A 16,625-nucleotide genomic window follows, 5' to 3' on the forward strand; every position below is an offset into this window, starting at 1 on the left:
GGGAAGTCATTCTTAACCAACCTGATAACCTTCTATGATAAAACGACTGGCTTGGTAGATGGGGGGAGAGCAGTGAATACCATCTGCCTTGACTTCAGTAAGGCCTTTGGCACTGTCTCATAAAGAAGCCAATGAAATATAGGCTAGATAAGCAAACACTGAGGTGGATTGAAAACTGGCTGAATGGACTGGCCTCAAGGGTGGTGATCAGTGATATTGAAGCCTAGTTGGAGGCCAGTAACTAGTGGTGTACCCCAGGTGGTAATACTGGGTCCAGTCCTGCTCAACATCATCATGAATGATCAGGATAGTGGGGCAGAATATACCCTGAGCAAGTACTCTGATGATACAAAACTAGGAGGAGTGGCTGAAACACCAGAGGGTTGTGCTGCCGTTCAGAGGGACCTCAACAGGCTGGAGAAATGGGCTGGCAGGAGCCTCATAAAATTCAAAAAGGGCAAGGAAAAAGTCCTGCACCTGGGGAGGAATAACCCCATGCCCAGTTCATGGTGGGGGCTGATCGGCTGGAAAGCAGCTTGGCAGAAAAGGGCCTGGGGGGGATCCCCTGGTGAACACCAAGTTGAACATGAGCCAGCAATGTGCCTTTGTAGCAAAAAAGGCTAATGGTATCCTGGGCTGTGTCAGGTCAAGGGAGTTGATCCTTCCTTTCTACTCAGCACTGGTGAGGCCACACCTGGAGTCCTGTGTCCAGTTCTGGGCTCCCCAGTACAGGAGAGAGATGAAGCTACTGGAGAGAGTCCATCAAATGACCACAAAGATGTTTAAGGGACCGGAGCATCTCTCATATAAGGGCAGGCTGAGAGAGCTGGGAATGTTTACCCTGGAGAAGAGAAAGCACAGAGGGATCTCATCAATGTGAGAGCAGTGGAGTTGTATCAGATGCCCTCCAGAGGTCCCTTCCAACATCAACCATTCTGTGATTCTGTAATTGAAATAGAAGATTCTGGCAAGAGATAAGATGGGGGGGAATTACCCCAAAGACTGTCAAGCATTGCAACAGGTTGCCTGGAGAGGTTGTGGGATCTCTGTCTCTGGAGTTTTTCAAGACTGAGCTAGGTAAAACTCTGAGCCTGTTGTCTGAATTTCATGTTGACCATGCTTCGAGTGGGAGATTGAGGTCCCTTCCAACCTGAATTGTTTTAAATCTAAATCAAAGTCTGGTGGTAAATAAGTGTAGGTGAGAAGACTGAGTTGGTAGCCATAATTGTCCATACATGTGTTTTTGACTAATAATTATAACTCTGCATATTGACTTTCTGCAATGTTCTCTGTGGTGCTGGGAAATCCCTTGCGATAGATTCTGACACTACTGAGATGGCACGAGCAACCCAGTAAATGAGAGGAATGGTGTCCTGAGTATGTTGGGCAGGAGAGAGGGCTATGAGGGTTTGTTTATGTTGGAGTGCTGAAGGACATGAGGTGGGATGGTGTGACTCACTGCCATTCTGACCACTGATGAATACAAACCATTTACCTATGAGTATTGTGAAGGCTGAACTATCTCAGCATGATATTCCTTCCTCCTCATTCGTGTTGACAAAATGAGATACTTATACTGCCTCATGGCACATGCTACAGGTCAGATTGTGTGGGCACTAGGGAATCTGTTCCCAAAGGTACCAAGATGAGCTAACATGAATCACATACATTTAGCCTTTAAGACTTAGACAAACACAGAACCATCTCATCGGACTCAAAGAAGTAATGTCATGTTTGAATTTGTTTGATGAGCCATCTTATCTCTGGGAAAAGAATGAGAGGAAAACATAATTTCCAGCTTCTTGTAGTTTTGTTAGAACTTGCAAAATTTAAAGGTAATGTCTTACTAGAAAATAGTTGAAAGTGCAGAGAGCAGAAAGCATGGGTTTGTTTATTTTCATTTTATTTACAACACCTGCTGGGGGTAAGGGGGCAGGGGCAAGTTTTCCCAGATATTTCCAAAGTTCTATTATCTTTTCTTTGTCTTGCATGTATAATAGCAGGAAGACTTTAGTAAACTTAGATAATTAATAAGTAAAATTTGTGAGGAAACTTTAAAGGGGAAAAAATGTAAATATAGATGATAGTATCTTGTGTAAGTAGTATTATAGGTAGTAATGCAAGTTTTCCCTGTTACTAAGAAAGGATAGGTTGCATAGTAAGAAAACAGCTTGGCTAAACCATGCATTATTTGTGGACCGCAGATATAAGGAAGCATTTAAGAATTAGAAATAGGTCAGGTCACTAGGAATGAGAATATATGTTTATTATGAGCCTATTGACACAAAATCAGAAATGCCAAGATACAAAATGGGATGCGGGAAGAGGACCAAGGAAAATGTTTGTCTTCTGCTCAACAGAGAGGAAGAACTGTCAGGAGGTGATCCGGAGAAGGCTGGCACTGGTTAATGTTTGGGCGGGGCTTTTGGTACTCCTTGCTGGCATGTGTGTTGTGGGGAGTTAATCGGTTTTCACTACAAATGCCATTGCAGACAGGTCATAGTTATAACTGACCACAATTGATGCTGGTAGCAGAAAGATTCAACTTCAAATCATGGAGGAACAGGTGAAATAATTGAGTACTACTTAGGTAAGGTAGAGAACTTTTCAGATCAGCTGATTCAGATTAACTTAAATTGTATTCTGTTAAAAGATCTGCCTGCCATTCTCATTTATATTTGAGAACTCATAAAGAGCAAGTGAGATAGTGGAAAAAGAACTGTGAGGAAGAGGGAAAGGAACACAAATAGCCAAGGCAGTGTAATCCACTTAATTTCTGTGTCTGGAAAAATACTGGAACAAATAATTTATAACCACTTAAAAGAAAAATGAGGAGATGAGTAACGGCTAGTGTATGCTGTTCAAGAACAAATCAAGTCAGGCAAGTTTAATTTCCTTACAAAATGAAGTACTGGCCTTCTGAGCAGAGGAGTAGTCTGTGTTGTATATTTGGGTTTTAATAAGGCTATTTCACATGGCCCACAGTGAGCAAGGTAGGTCTAGATGAAAATAAATATATAGTAGGTGCAGTTTCATTCAAAAATCTTGGCCTCTGTAGAGTAACTGTTAAAGGTTTACTATCAAATAGAAGGATGCATGGAGTGGACTCAAGGGAATTTGTGCTGGGTCTGGTATTAGTATTGTCATGGGTATTGGAATAAGGGGGAATAAGGATTCAAATGCAGTATGTTATTGACAGAATAGAGAATAATAATCTGGAAAAAAGACTATTCTGTTTAATATGGACAATATAGTATGCTTATACAGAAATAATTAAATATACAAATAAAGGCTAGGAAACACATGGCTAGATGACAGGTTTGAAAGATAAGCTATCATGCTGACTTCAAAAATGAACGTAAGTCAGCAATATCACTATGCCGCTAAAAAACAAATACCATCTCCAGATTATAAATGAGAATATGTCCTAAAAAATACCTGAAGTAATCTTATCATGCAACTCAATAGTGAGGTAAGACCTTGTAAGAAATGTGTGCCAATCAGAAAAATTCCAGAAAAGAAAATTATTGGGGATCTATAAAATTTTACCTATGAGGAAAAAAAAATGGAATTCTTATCCTTAAGTTTAAGAAGAAAAGGCTGAATGATGTAGTGGAGAAATGATAAAAGTTTTCAAGTTTGTGAAAGGCTAGAACAGAAAATGAAAAGTTTAAATTGTAATAGAGAAAATACAATTTAGCAGGAAGAAACTTTCCACAGGTGAGGTTAGTGAAGTACTGAAGTAGACTGATTAGGAATATTATTGAGACTTTGAGGCTTTTAAGGTTATATTAAGGCAAGTATTTGTCAGCAGTGATACAGGCATAGTTAATTGTGCCTTGGAGCAGGCATTAATTCAAGTATTTCGTAGCTGAATGACTTATAAAATAGATCATGACTTACAAAATAGGTCGTGGTTGATCATTTCAATAACGTATGGAGATATTTTTAGAACGGAAGACGTTAACCTGTAAATGCAATTATGTTACAGTGTTTCTGTTGTTCCTGGCATGAATGCACATGAATTGTGGATTAGGGACCACAGCTTTCATGTTCTTTTCCTTCCCAGGTGTTTGCATCCCCTAATGGCTTCCATTTTGTGATGTTACCAAGTCAAGCACTCTTAGTACCCTTTCATATGGTTAGTTTTCTGTTCCTTTAATCACTCTAGTAGCTGTGCTACTGCTAATTCAGCTTTTCTGAGACCTAAAGAGAGAATTCAGACCAATCTCTCAGCCTGACAAAGTGGAATTCATTTTTCCCCATTTCGGCTGGAAACGCGTGACCTGACACATCCTAGTGATTCGCAAGGATTTCTGTTTTCACAGTGATGGTTCAAAATCACTATGCAATGTATTAGTATACACTAGATGCTTTTCTTCCACTATTATATCCTGATAACAGATTTTTTTGTTGTTGTTGTTGTTCCAAAATCATGTAGTGTACTGCTGGGTATTGTCTCATTTCTGTTACTGAAGACTTCAAGGTAATTCAGTTCCTCTGTGGGGTTGTGCCAAATCTCTTCTGTATTGACAGTTTTTCCCAGCTCCTACACCTTCTTTTGGAGCTACTCATGAAAACTTTAATTCATTCTGAGAGGGCTTACATGATGAAAATATACTTGAGGAAAGAAAAGCCTTAGGACTGCAGGCAAAAGAATTAAGAGGGGAGGCAGTAGTCAAGGGCAGAGCATCCAATAATTGATCCTGGCGAGCCGTGATATTTCTGTGAAAGGAAACCTAAGTGTCATAGACATTTTTGTGTGTTTTTTATTATTAAACTATGGGGTGGAGTTAGTAAAATGTTATTATTCTTCTATTGTAAAACAGGAGTGTCTAGCTACAATGCTATTAGCACAGTGCCATTCACCTTCCATTCAAAAATGCGAAGAGATTAATCCATTGAGTGAGCAGCCCTAGATGCTGTTACACCAACAAGATGTGCCTCCAAAGCTGAGTTTGTTAGGGGAACATTGCCACAGGTGAGGTATTGTCCTGAATTAGAGGATATCTTTCATGAGCAGATGAAAAACAAAGAGAAAGGATGATCCTGTGACTGAGCTGAGCTGTTAGGAGCATAGAATTATTTAAGATCAAGGGACCATCTAGGCCAGTGATCTATCTCGGGAAGTTCTCGTAAACTGATACCCAAGGGACAGTAAAGGAAAGGAATGGAAGAAAAAGGAAGAGAGTAGTAGGAAAAGCATGAATGAAACTTCTCAACACATGCATCACCTATCCACCAGTTATTTTCAAGTCTGGATTTTCCTGATCCAGATGTGTTTTGTCTTTTAGTAAGCCTCAACGGATTTAGTCTGTTTGTTTTCTAAGTACTTATTCAGTCTCCCCTTGAACTCAAGAGAATGTTTTACACCTACAGAATCTTTTGGCAGAATTTCCAGGTCTTCTACCCAGTTTCTGGAGTCACTTAATGGAACATATCTTCCAAATCATGATAAAACCATTTTATAAGTTAATTGGCAAACATTTCTGATGGCTGCTACAGGAGTCATGTATAACTTGGAAAACCTTAAGGAGATCAGCATTTTTGGAAGAGTCCACAGCCTCACTGAGTTGTTTTGTTTTAAACCCATGGGGCCACTAGAATTACAGAAGTGAGGTACTTGGCCTTCATACTTAGGTTTTGGAAGTGCTGAGCACCCATAAGTCCAAATGAAGGGAAGTCATGGCAGGTTTAGTGTCCTTACATCTCGTAATTTAGGCTACAAAAAGTATGGCTTATCTTGGATTCCAGAGTGTGATTGTAAGGTTGGCATTAAGAGAGAACTTTTTTTTTCCTCTGTAGCTAGAGCACCTTTGAAAATCGATCATTACTATGCAGTAAAAATGGAAACCATGCAACTTCTAGGCTCGCTATTCATAGTCATACTGTACCTTAATCTCCTTTTGCCCCAATTTCCACACCAATAAAATTGTGATAATAAGACTTGCTTACCCTATACTTAAAGAACAGGTTTGTCAAGGTATGTGCTGGCAGCTTTGGAAAAGTGCAACCTGTTTTTTTTACATTTCCTAGGTTTCAAACATTCACTGCTGTTGGTTTAGTTGGGGGGGGAGAGGGAGGTGCTTCTGGTTTTGGGTTTTTTTTTATTTTTATTTTTTCTGAAAGAACTACCATGTTTTACTGAGGCTTTATCTTCCTGGAGTTTTTTAATGCCAAAGTTGGGTGTCGGACTCTGAGGATGGGAATATTTTAACAGTACTTATGGAAGACTAATATATGATTTGTGCTTTCTGTAAAAGGGAGACATTGTACCATGATTTCTCTAATACTTATAAATTTTAGTTGTAGAAGCAGAGAAAAGAAAGAATGATGAAGCTATCAAAGACCTGGAAACATTTTGGAAATACCTGGAGCCAGTTCTGAACAGTGGAAAGTATGGATCAAATCTCTTTGATGTTGCCACTCTTCATCACCTGGTTAAGGAGAGTGCCTTTCCCCCTGATTGGTCTGACAGAGAAATGCTGGTCAGTAGATTCTGCTTTCACAATGCATGGCATGGGGTTTGTAACATTTAAGACCAATTTAGAAATGACAGGAATTTTAGCTTAGTCTTCTATGAAACAAAACTAGAGTAGTTAGTGTATTTGTAATCTTGGAAAAAAAATTATTTCCTATGTATCCAACAAGTTTATTCAACATGTATTCACAAGGAGTCTTTTGAATAAAAATACCTGACTTGGAGTTTCTTAATATTGTAGGTCACAGCAGCAGAGTTTTAAAACAGTTTGAGATATCAAATTCGTTCAGCATCTTTACATAGACCCAATTTGGATCTCATTAGAGAGTCAGATGTCAGTATGAAATAATACAAAAATTATATTTTTGTCCTCATAACAGCAGGTCTGCTTACTCTCAGAACCGTCACATGAGAACAAATTAAAATAAATGCAAGAATGCTTTTTGATATACAATGTTGTTTTAGCATACCCAGTACCACTTCTTTTTGTCCAACCCAAAACATGGCTCTGGCTTATTACTCATTATAGCCTGCTGAGACAGGACTATTACTGGGCACTGGAAGAGAAAGTGAACCATTAGAAATTTTTTCCAACATAGGTTCTCAAGTCTAGTGAGGTAAAAGGGTCCAGTATTTTTCAATCCACAATGACAGCAGTAAAAAATATAAACTGCTAAAGCAGAATAAAGCAACATGCCATAATTTAACCTACTGTTTTTGTGGTCTATATTATTAGGGTTAAAGGACAGACTACACCCTTGTAACACTTATTTATAGTACATTAAATCCTGTATATAAACAATCTGGTGAGCTAGGAAGTACCCTTGATCCTGAAGGGATCGGAACAGAGTTTGGCTAAATCCACAGTGGTTTCCAAGGCATTCACTAAAAGTGCCTCAATTGTGGAAGTGTGTAGGCTTGCTACTTACAACGTTACTTATCATTATACTCTTGATCTAATCTTAAAATATGAAGCCTATTTTGGGAAAGAAGTTTTTTTAATTTTGTCTATCTTCCCCATAATGACATCTTATGGGAGACTGTTGCTACTCGTGAATATCCTGCGAGCAGTTATACTGTAGCTGAAATAAAAGAAAAATGATCTGTCACTGAAATTGTTCCAGCAGATTGTAGTTGTAATTTCACATTCTTCTGTATCTCAGAATTCAGCAGAGTTCTGAAGAAGTAGGAACATTTGTAAGTTTTTAAAGAAACAGATGGGAAGAATATAAGTTGTGAAATCATAGATGGATCGAGATACTCTAGTGGACTTCCTGGGGAGTCTCCCAGTCCTATCTTGCTGCATCTCTGACGTCCAAGATATATAGAAGGAAAACTCTTGTGACAGACTGTTAGACATTGATAGAAAAATGATCGAGTATTATATACAGCAAGCACTTTCAGATTTCAATATTTAGAAAGGAAAATACTTTCAAAAATTCTTTCCTTCGTTAAGAGTCACTAGTGGTTAGACTCAGAGAACTTTTGACAAGCATCTGTGTCGGTCCTGAGAAGAGGAGAGAGCAAGTAAATTGAATCATAAAACTGTAATTATACGTATAATATGGCTATACATATAATGTGGCTAAACGTTGCATGTGTCCCATTGAGTAGAGCCAGGTTGTGTTACTTGTAACTTTGAAAAATTCTTGTTTTGTTTAAAAGATTGTGCATTCAAAACACGGCAATACTTTAACTGAAATTTTCGTGTGCTCTAGTGATCTCTTGTAAGTAATAGTATGAATGGAAGGTTTTTGTACTAACCCATTTTTCAGAAGAGTATTGAATTGGAAAAACAAAGGTGCAAGAATATTAACTCTGAAAATTCTGTTTTCACGAATAGAACTTCTCTCCCAAATATCTCCTCTAGCATTTAATTGTTATGAAAACTGAGACAGGTATTCCATAACTGATCAGTGATATGGGGTGCTTGTTTTGAAGTGCCATAAAGAGGGTCCGAGTTGAAGAAAGCAGATACTTAATACTTCTTAAGGGTCAGTTAATATATTTAGTGCTTAATGACAGTTGTGCTTCTTCACCATGTTTCCTTTTTGGAAACAAAATTGAGTCATCCAATGTTGATAGCCACCTCTTAGAGGCAAACTTCTTAATACAAGATACTTCCCCTACTTTCACAAAAGTGAAATAATCATTCAGAAAAGGGCTGTTGACATAAATTGTCTAAAAATTATAATAATCTTTTTCACAATGTCTAGGATGTACAGGGGAAGAATACATCCATTAAAGCCAGTGAAACTTGAGTGTGGCATGTGATCTTAGATAGGGTTTTGGTATTTGTACAAAAAACATTTCACATTTAAAATAGTGGTTGGTATTATTCTTTTTATTCCTCCCAAGCCTCGGTGAAAACCACAGTACACCACCTCAAGAACCTTGACTCGTTCCCTGTCAGACTTTTGCAGATACGGCACTCTCCCTTTGGATATTCGGCTGATATGCTGACATTCCTTTGCTTGCACAGCTATGGAATTCAGAGTTCAGTACTTGAGGCTTTTTTTGTTTTAAAAGGGCAACAGAAAGAAAGAAAATAATATGCAATGACATTGATTAGTTGCTTGGGGTTTTTTTTATTATTATTTTTTATACTTCTAGGACAGGAGAATAGTTGACCTTCCAAATATGCTGCAGGTTGATCACGACTAGAAACATGCACATGTGATATAAAACAATTATTTTGTTACCTCTCCTTTTCTTCCCATCCAAAAAAAACCCCTAAATTCCAGTTGCAAGAGAGCAGAGCTTGAACGGTTACTGTTAAGACACTTGTCTAACTTTAGACTTTATAACACCTAAAGCTGTTGGGCAATACTCAGTCCATACTGTGGTGTGGTAGTGTGTAGGCAAATAAAGATGAGGAGGCCTTGTTTTCTTAGAATAACTGTATAAAACATTTTGAATTAGTGGAGAAAAAATCCCTTGGAAGATTTTTAAACTGTTGTAGGTCTGCTGGTTAGAGAGCTAATGACTCATGTGGCTAAGTTGCATGACACTTTTGTATGCAGACTTCATCCTCTGTATCTGATTTTCTGTCATAGCTTGCCTTTGGCACTGCGCTGTTTGAAAGCATTGCTTGTTTAATGTATGACTGCCTGGACTGGAGAAGACAGCATTGTAACTACTTGGAAAACACCAAGTTTATTAATGTGCCTGCATTATCAGAGAGCAAATCGACACAACCACCTGCAACTGAGGCAAGGATCCTTTGTGTTTTACTATGCTTCTTGTAGGCAATAACTAGCTTTAGGCTAGAGTTGCTTGTCTTTAATTCTGCACTCAAAAATTCACCTTGGACCATCACTCCGTGTGTAGTTTTTTGTGAATGAAATTGGGATTTTTGTCTTCAGCATTTAAAACCTAAAAAGTGGAAAAAAAATAGCAGAGCATTGGGGAAACAAAAAAAGGAAAATCTGAAGGATCATACAGGTGCTGGCATAAAGTACTACAGGTGTAAAAATTACTTGAATAGCTTCAGATGACACCTTCTTGTGTCTGAAAAAATCACCATATCTGCAAGGAGCTACTATGTCTTGTTGCAGATCTGTGAACTATCCAAAAAAGATTATTAGTTCTATCCAAGATCAGTTTGTTTATTTTGTTCATGGTAGACAAAAGCTTAAGTGGGCAGAAGAAAGTGGCTTATAGGACATAAACTAGTGGCAGGGAAAAAATGGGCTTACTCCATTTGTAGCAGTACTACTGAATGCTCATTTAAAGCATTCATAAAATTACATTCTTACTATCTTGTTCCATTCAGTTAGGTGGGATTTGCCTCCCCTAACACCAGCCATTTAAAAGTTTAGCATCTAGACTAGGGTAAGTAACCAAGGCTAAATGAAATTAATTTCTCCCACCTATTTGTGCAATCCTCATTTGTTCCAGTGTTTCTGAGGTTTTTTTGTCTTTATTTTTGTTCCTTTAGGTACAACCAGCATCACAGATTACACCTTCAAAGAAAAAAGGGCAAGCAGAAGAAATTCTGCCAACAGTAATTTTGTCACAGGGTATGTCTAAAGGATTAAAGCACTGGTCTGTAGCTCTTCACTCTGTTGTACCATTCATTCATCTGACAGCACAAATCCTTGAAATTATTTGCACAGTAAGCTGAAGATGTGATTTGACGTTGTGAGAGTAGTTTCTTGGTGAATACATCGTGAAAGTCTCTGGAAACTGACGTGGTGATAACTAAGTTCTTTAGAAAATCATTTTTTCTATCTGTTCCTAGTCACAGTCAGATTTAAGAGCTCTACAGTAATGGACTCTGTTAGTCTTTTTTAAGAAAAATTGTCTGAAAGTTGAACTAGCTGGTGATATAAATGGGCATTTCGGAAGAATCAATCTTAATGTTTTATCTTTTATTACAACAGAGGAAGAAGCTTCTATTTTGGCTGCTTCCGTGGACATGAGATATTACAATGACTTGCTGAGTCAGGTTCCTGAGGAATACCTTTCTGTACCCTTAATGCTGAACTGCATGTTGGAACAGGTGGGAATACTCTCTTTATAATTCCTGTGGCTAATTTGGCTTAGACCTGGTATAATGAATTGATCAAAGATCAATAAATCCATCTGTTTCAGCCTAAAATAAGACTGTGCATAGAGGCACTGACTAAGGAGGTTCAATACAAAGGAATCACAACTCAAAAGTGACTTCTTTGGTTTTCTTTCATGTTGTGCACTTACCCTGTATATAGAGTGTTATTCCAAAAGTTTTTTTTCAAGACTACAGATCCAATATAATCAAATGAGGAAAAAGGTGTAATTTCTTAGCTAAGTCAATAACAAGTTTTCGTGTCCTGCAACAATGTTATTGATGCTGAACTTTTACTGTTTTACTCAGTATAAAGATCTTAGGGCAAGCCTAACATAGAAGTGGTGTATATCATTGCTAGTGCTAGACGGATTTGACTTTTGTTGAGTTCAGGCACAATCTATGAGTTAGCAAAGTCCCACAGTATGATTTGGAAATCTTCCTTCTTTTAGAAATAGAATTTCAGCACAATCTTACTTTTTTACTTTTTGCAATTTAGTCTGAAAGTAGACTCAGGCAAAAATACTCAAAATAAGGTCCAACACCTGATACGCGATCAGTTTTTAATTATCTGTGTTCATTAACAATTCTTAACATTTCAAGTTGGAAATATTTTTCTTCTCATCCTTCCAAAAGTGAATAATTAATTCCATTAATTCCATTTTCCATAATCTTTGTTTTGGGCAGGAACTAAGATGGAGAATTGCATTTTTACTACTTGTAGAGAAAAAAATGATGGTTTTCTTTCCTGACAAAATTTTTGGATGTGTGTTTAGCTTATAGCAGGATCTGCTTGGTAGTTTTAATGAAGTTAAGCAGCAGTCATACTGTAATGAAAGCTAACATATATCATGTTTGCCAGGTTATTGCAAGTGAAGAAGACCTTACACCACCTAGTCTAGTGGTGCCAGAGCCCCGAGCAGATGGGCTACATCATACCATTGCAGATCATATAGCCTCTGTCATTCCTTCTCTTTCACTTTCTGAGAGTGAAAAAAAGGTTTGTGTTGTCTTTTGTTCATTTCCTAAAATTATAAATAAATCTGATTATTGGGGTTTAATACATCTTTCTTGTTTTAACAGAATCTATATGACTACTTTTCTCCTAAATACAGTGAAAAAAAGACTGTCACCCCCAAGTACCCTCTCTTACTTAACTACCATGATACCCTCGCTCAGCGGTTGCACCTGCTGAAGGTATAGTGCTACCTATCATATATAAACAGTTCTAAAGTCCACAGGCAGTGAATAGTCAGTGCACTAGAAAGGATGGAGTGGTGTTTTTACAAAGCAGAACAGTATAGCCTAGATTTTTCCTGCTGAGATAGACACACTAACACGTGTTTAGTCTGCTTAAGAAGCAATGAGTTACTGCTACTGACAGAGAACACATCACAAACATAGAGCATTATATTGATTTCAGTGATCTGTTTGCATTATTAATAAGAATATTTAGTCTTTGGCATAGATGAGAGATATTACAGAACTCTGTTGATTTACTGTAGTCAAACACTGATGAAACTGCAGAAAATGAGTTACTAACTTGATATCAATGGTTTAGCATGTAGACTAGATTAAATACTAAGATGTAGAGAATTATAAGAGAAGATATAGAGTTTGTTAGTGAACACAAGAAGTGTGCTCAGGTTGGCTAAATAGTTGGAGCATAGTGTATACCCCAGACATTGCCAAATTCTAACAAAGGCAGAAAAGTCCAGAAATTGCAAGGTTAGGGGTTATTTCAAAGTAATAGTTCCCAGACTTTCTGAACCAAAAAAACACTATGAATTCCTCAAATTTTTCCAAAGCCAGGGTGTAGTTTTACCATTAAACTTTGAAAATACTCTGAAAGCAATACAAGTGATAATACAGTTCTAGATTTCACGGCTAAGGTGTATCTGCCTGGCTTCATGAATTACAAATTGTCTGTGGAATACTTTGACAACCATTGATTAAAACAATATTCAGAAACAAATCGAGCTTGACACATTGGAGGTCCTCAAGCAGAAGGCAGGACACTAATCACAAAGAGAGGTACTCGTAGCAGACATACGCTTGATGTACATGATGTACTTGCTGCAGAGGAGGTTCAGGATATAGCACAACATTTGAGGATTGGATAGAGGAAAAAGATTTGGAAGATATGGTCCAAGAAAAAGGTACTGTAAGAGTGTAATGCTAAAAAGAGCGAAGCTGAAAGATACCAATAAGTCTCAAAAGATAAAACCTTAAATATATGGGGATGCTGCAGTCACAGACTAATCAACGAGTTTACAGAGTTCATGACTGTGAGAAGTAGCACAGACCAGCTGAAAGATACATGGAAGGTACCTGCTGCCTGTCTGAATAGATCAGTACATATTTCTGTATTCCAGAATTTTTGAGTCTAGCTAGCACAGGCAAATATTTTCTAACAAGTGTCTGTTATTATGCCATCAGTTATTCTCTTACATATCTCATTTTTTCTGCCTAAAATATCTGACACCATGGTTCAATAACACACTGTGAGCACGTGCTCAAATTTGATTTTTTGTCGAACTGACTTAAGCACATGCTTATGTCTTTTGCTGTAAAAAGGCTTCTTTATTCAAACATAATTTTTAGAAATCTACTGGTGTGAAAATTTACTTTAACTATGATACTTTGGTTTTTGTTCCAGGTCCAGGAGAACTTAAATCCAGAAAAGATTGAACGTGAAATGATGGAAAAACTGCCTCTTACAGAACTTATCCATTTCACCCTTCCTTCAACTGAAAACAACACTATACGCTTGGCTAGAGTTCATGAGCTCATGCATTATTGTACCAGTGGTAAACTGATTTTCTTTTTCATTGATATAACTTCCATTTTTTTCTTCTGGTTGATGATCCTGTTAAATAGCAGGAATTTTGGGACAAGCTTTTTTCAGCTGCATAAAACCTTTGCAGAATTTCCCATTTTCACATTCTTGCTTATACCTTAGCCTACTATACAAGTTAGGGCTAACTTTAAACCTCAGTTTCATGGTTAATGGGCAAAGCTATATGAGTATTAAATATTGCGTGACTAAGAGCTGGAAGTATGTTAGAACTCATTTATTTATTTATATTCATTTTACATATTTATATTCATAAAAACTAAATCTGAGAAAAAAAAAATAGGTGTACAAATTGCTATTTTGATCCTAGGACATAGAATGCATTTTGGGAGACGCTGACATAAGCTCCAACGCCCTTTTGGAGGAGCAAATGTATCTTAGGTAGCAGATTTTTATTGGACAATAAATGGCTTTCAGAATGTATTCTGTGTAAGCTGTTGGTGTTAATAATGAAATGGCTTCTATAATAGTCCCTTTGTCAAACCGAGAATACGTTCACTTCTTCAACCGTAATCACTTCTGCAGTAATCACTTATCTTTTCTTGGAGCGTGCGTGCCACCATGATGTACACTGTGAAACAATCCCAAAGACTGCATAAATACCCTTAGGTAGTTTCGAAAGTTTACGCTAGAATACTAAGAAATATAAACATCCAAATCCCTTTGGTTACGTTTATGCCATCATATAAGGCACAGGATTTGAAGGTACTTTGCCAGCTATTCAGTCCTGAAATCCCTTGTGTTGGATTAATTTACACTCGCCGCATTGTTTCCAGTTGTTCGTATGTTCATTTTGGACATTGAGCTATTAAGGTATTCTGTATTGCTGTAGCATTCCAGCTGATGGGTATCAAATTTGATGATCTTCACTGGACCATACTATACTGCCAAACTCTCCCAACTGTTAACTTAGCTAGCAGTGTCTTCACTTTTATCAGGAAGGTGATTGATTTGAACAGGAGATGAGATATCCAACATTTTCAAGGTGTGTGACATGCTTGGGTGTTTAACTACCGTAAAGAGAAAACATTTCAAACTGAAGATACTCTTCGTATGTTTTGGGCACTGAACGACATGTCTTAAAATTCAGTCCTTCTTGTGATTATCATTGTTATATGGACACCAATGCATACAACCATAAATAGGATTTATCATTGCCTTTGTACCTTGCATACTTCTGTATAAATTATGTGTACAGTTTTGTCTGAAGAGGAAAAAAACATTTGATACTTGGTTTGAGAAGCTACAGGTAATAAAAAAGTTTATGATAATGGAAGCCTTTTCATGAACTGAAAATAACTAGTTGTTAACTGGTTTGATAAAATCTACTCAGTATTTTAAAATCAACATCATTTATATAAAGTTAATGAGCCAAGAGGTATTCAGATGTAGGAAACACTTCATTTAAGATGGGTTAATAGTTAGGCATATCATCTTGCAATTTGGAAGCATTCAACTTCGAATGCAGTGTAAAATGTAGCTCACATAATTTGATCCAATACCATTACGGAAATTGTTGTTGGCTTTTGCAGAGTTGCCAAGAACAATACACTTACATAGTCTTCTATTCATCTTCTGCTGAGCCATAAGGACATTTTCAGTTAATGATTGTAATTCTTTTCTAGAACTTCTGAGTTGGGCTGAAGTAGAAAGAGCCTTCAGAGTGTTTACTTTTGAAAGCCTGAGGCTGACTGGGCTGAGTGACTCTGGTCTCCTGCAGAGCTCTGGATCTATGGTTGGAGGTGATTCTGAAGTGTCTTATATCCCTTGGGATAATCCAGCCCGGTTTGCAAGACAGCTGAGACAACTGTTCCTTATGGAAAAGAAGCTTAGTGGGAAATCTTCAACAGGCTCTGGTAAAAACCTCTCTGTTTACATTACTCCTGAAGAATTTAAATCCACTGTTTATTTTACCATATCATTTGCTATTTCAGGGCTGTGATTTTTCTTACTTGTACAAATCACTGAATTTCAAGTATTGTATAGTCTGTACATTTTTCTGTGTAGGATTACTAGATAAAGACAAAAGCTAGCTATTTTGTATGACAACATTAACAGTTTATTTAAGCAACTCTTTAAAATGGTATCTGTAGAAAAGTATGTACTAGAAAACTATTTTATTGCTTATGACATTAAATATATTTTAGAGACGTAAAATACTGAAGACATGCTTAAAAACCTTTCTGAATACAGGCTCTTGTGAGTTATGATGTCAGCCGAGTCTTTACCAACTCAGTAGCAACCACAGAGTGAAATCAAAAGTGATGTATAAGGTTAATTAGATGATTACTAGTGAATGAGTATTAGGAAGTGGAAAGGATATATAACTTACACATTAGGACTCTAGAAGGTGATACAAAAAGTTGAAAATTAAAAAAGGTGTGCTATATGTTGTAATTACACATACATACATACTTTTTCCTGTAAATTTTTTTTCTTACTTCATTTGCAGTCTGTGGAATTAGTATATCTTTAGCAAGTTACTGTGTGACATTTGAGCCGTTAGAACTATCACATTCATATTAAAATGGGAACATTTTAGATAGAATGATCAGAGATGGAGATCTCTTGTAGACAATGCAGAGTGAATTTTCTGCAAGTTCTACATCTTCTCCTTCTGCAGATTCTAACATAATGAAAAGTTGTGTTGGAGCAGTGTTGGCCAAGAAGCAACATTAAAAACAAGAGATTATTTTTCTGGGATGTGAGAAAAATAGAAATTAGGTCAGTTTAAACTG

The 16,625-nt window shown here is 37.1% G+C and overlaps 1 protein-coding gene across 1 annotated transcript in view; it reads left to right on the forward strand.

The window, feature by feature from the left end:
- The window catches only part of SPAG17 (sperm associated antigen 17), a 113,701-nt gene that overhangs the window by 36,114 nt on the left and 60,962 nt on the right, over window positions 1–16,625 (forward strand). The window contains exons 7-14 of the mRNA XM_075165876.1: window positions 6,307–6,488; window positions 9,538–9,693; window positions 10,422–10,503; window positions 10,867–10,985; window positions 11,893–12,030; window positions 12,114–12,227; window positions 13,690–13,840; window positions 15,513–15,743. Of these exons, the coding sequence (XP_075021977.1) occupies window positions 6,307–6,488; window positions 9,538–9,693; window positions 10,422–10,503; window positions 10,867–10,985; window positions 11,893–12,030; window positions 12,114–12,227; window positions 13,690–13,840; window positions 15,513–15,743 (1,173 nt within the window). The remainder of the gene's footprint in view (window positions 1–6,306; window positions 6,489–9,537; window positions 9,694–10,421; window positions 10,504–10,866; window positions 10,986–11,892; window positions 12,031–12,113; window positions 12,228–13,689; window positions 13,841–15,512; window positions 15,744–16,625) is intronic.

The sequence above is a fragment of the Calonectris borealis genome, chromosome 1 (assembly GCF_964195595.1).
Source record: "Calonectris borealis chromosome 1, bCalBor7.hap1.2, whole genome shotgun sequence".
Lineage (NCBI taxonomy): Eukaryota > Metazoa > Chordata > Aves > Procellariiformes > Procellariidae > Calonectris > Calonectris borealis.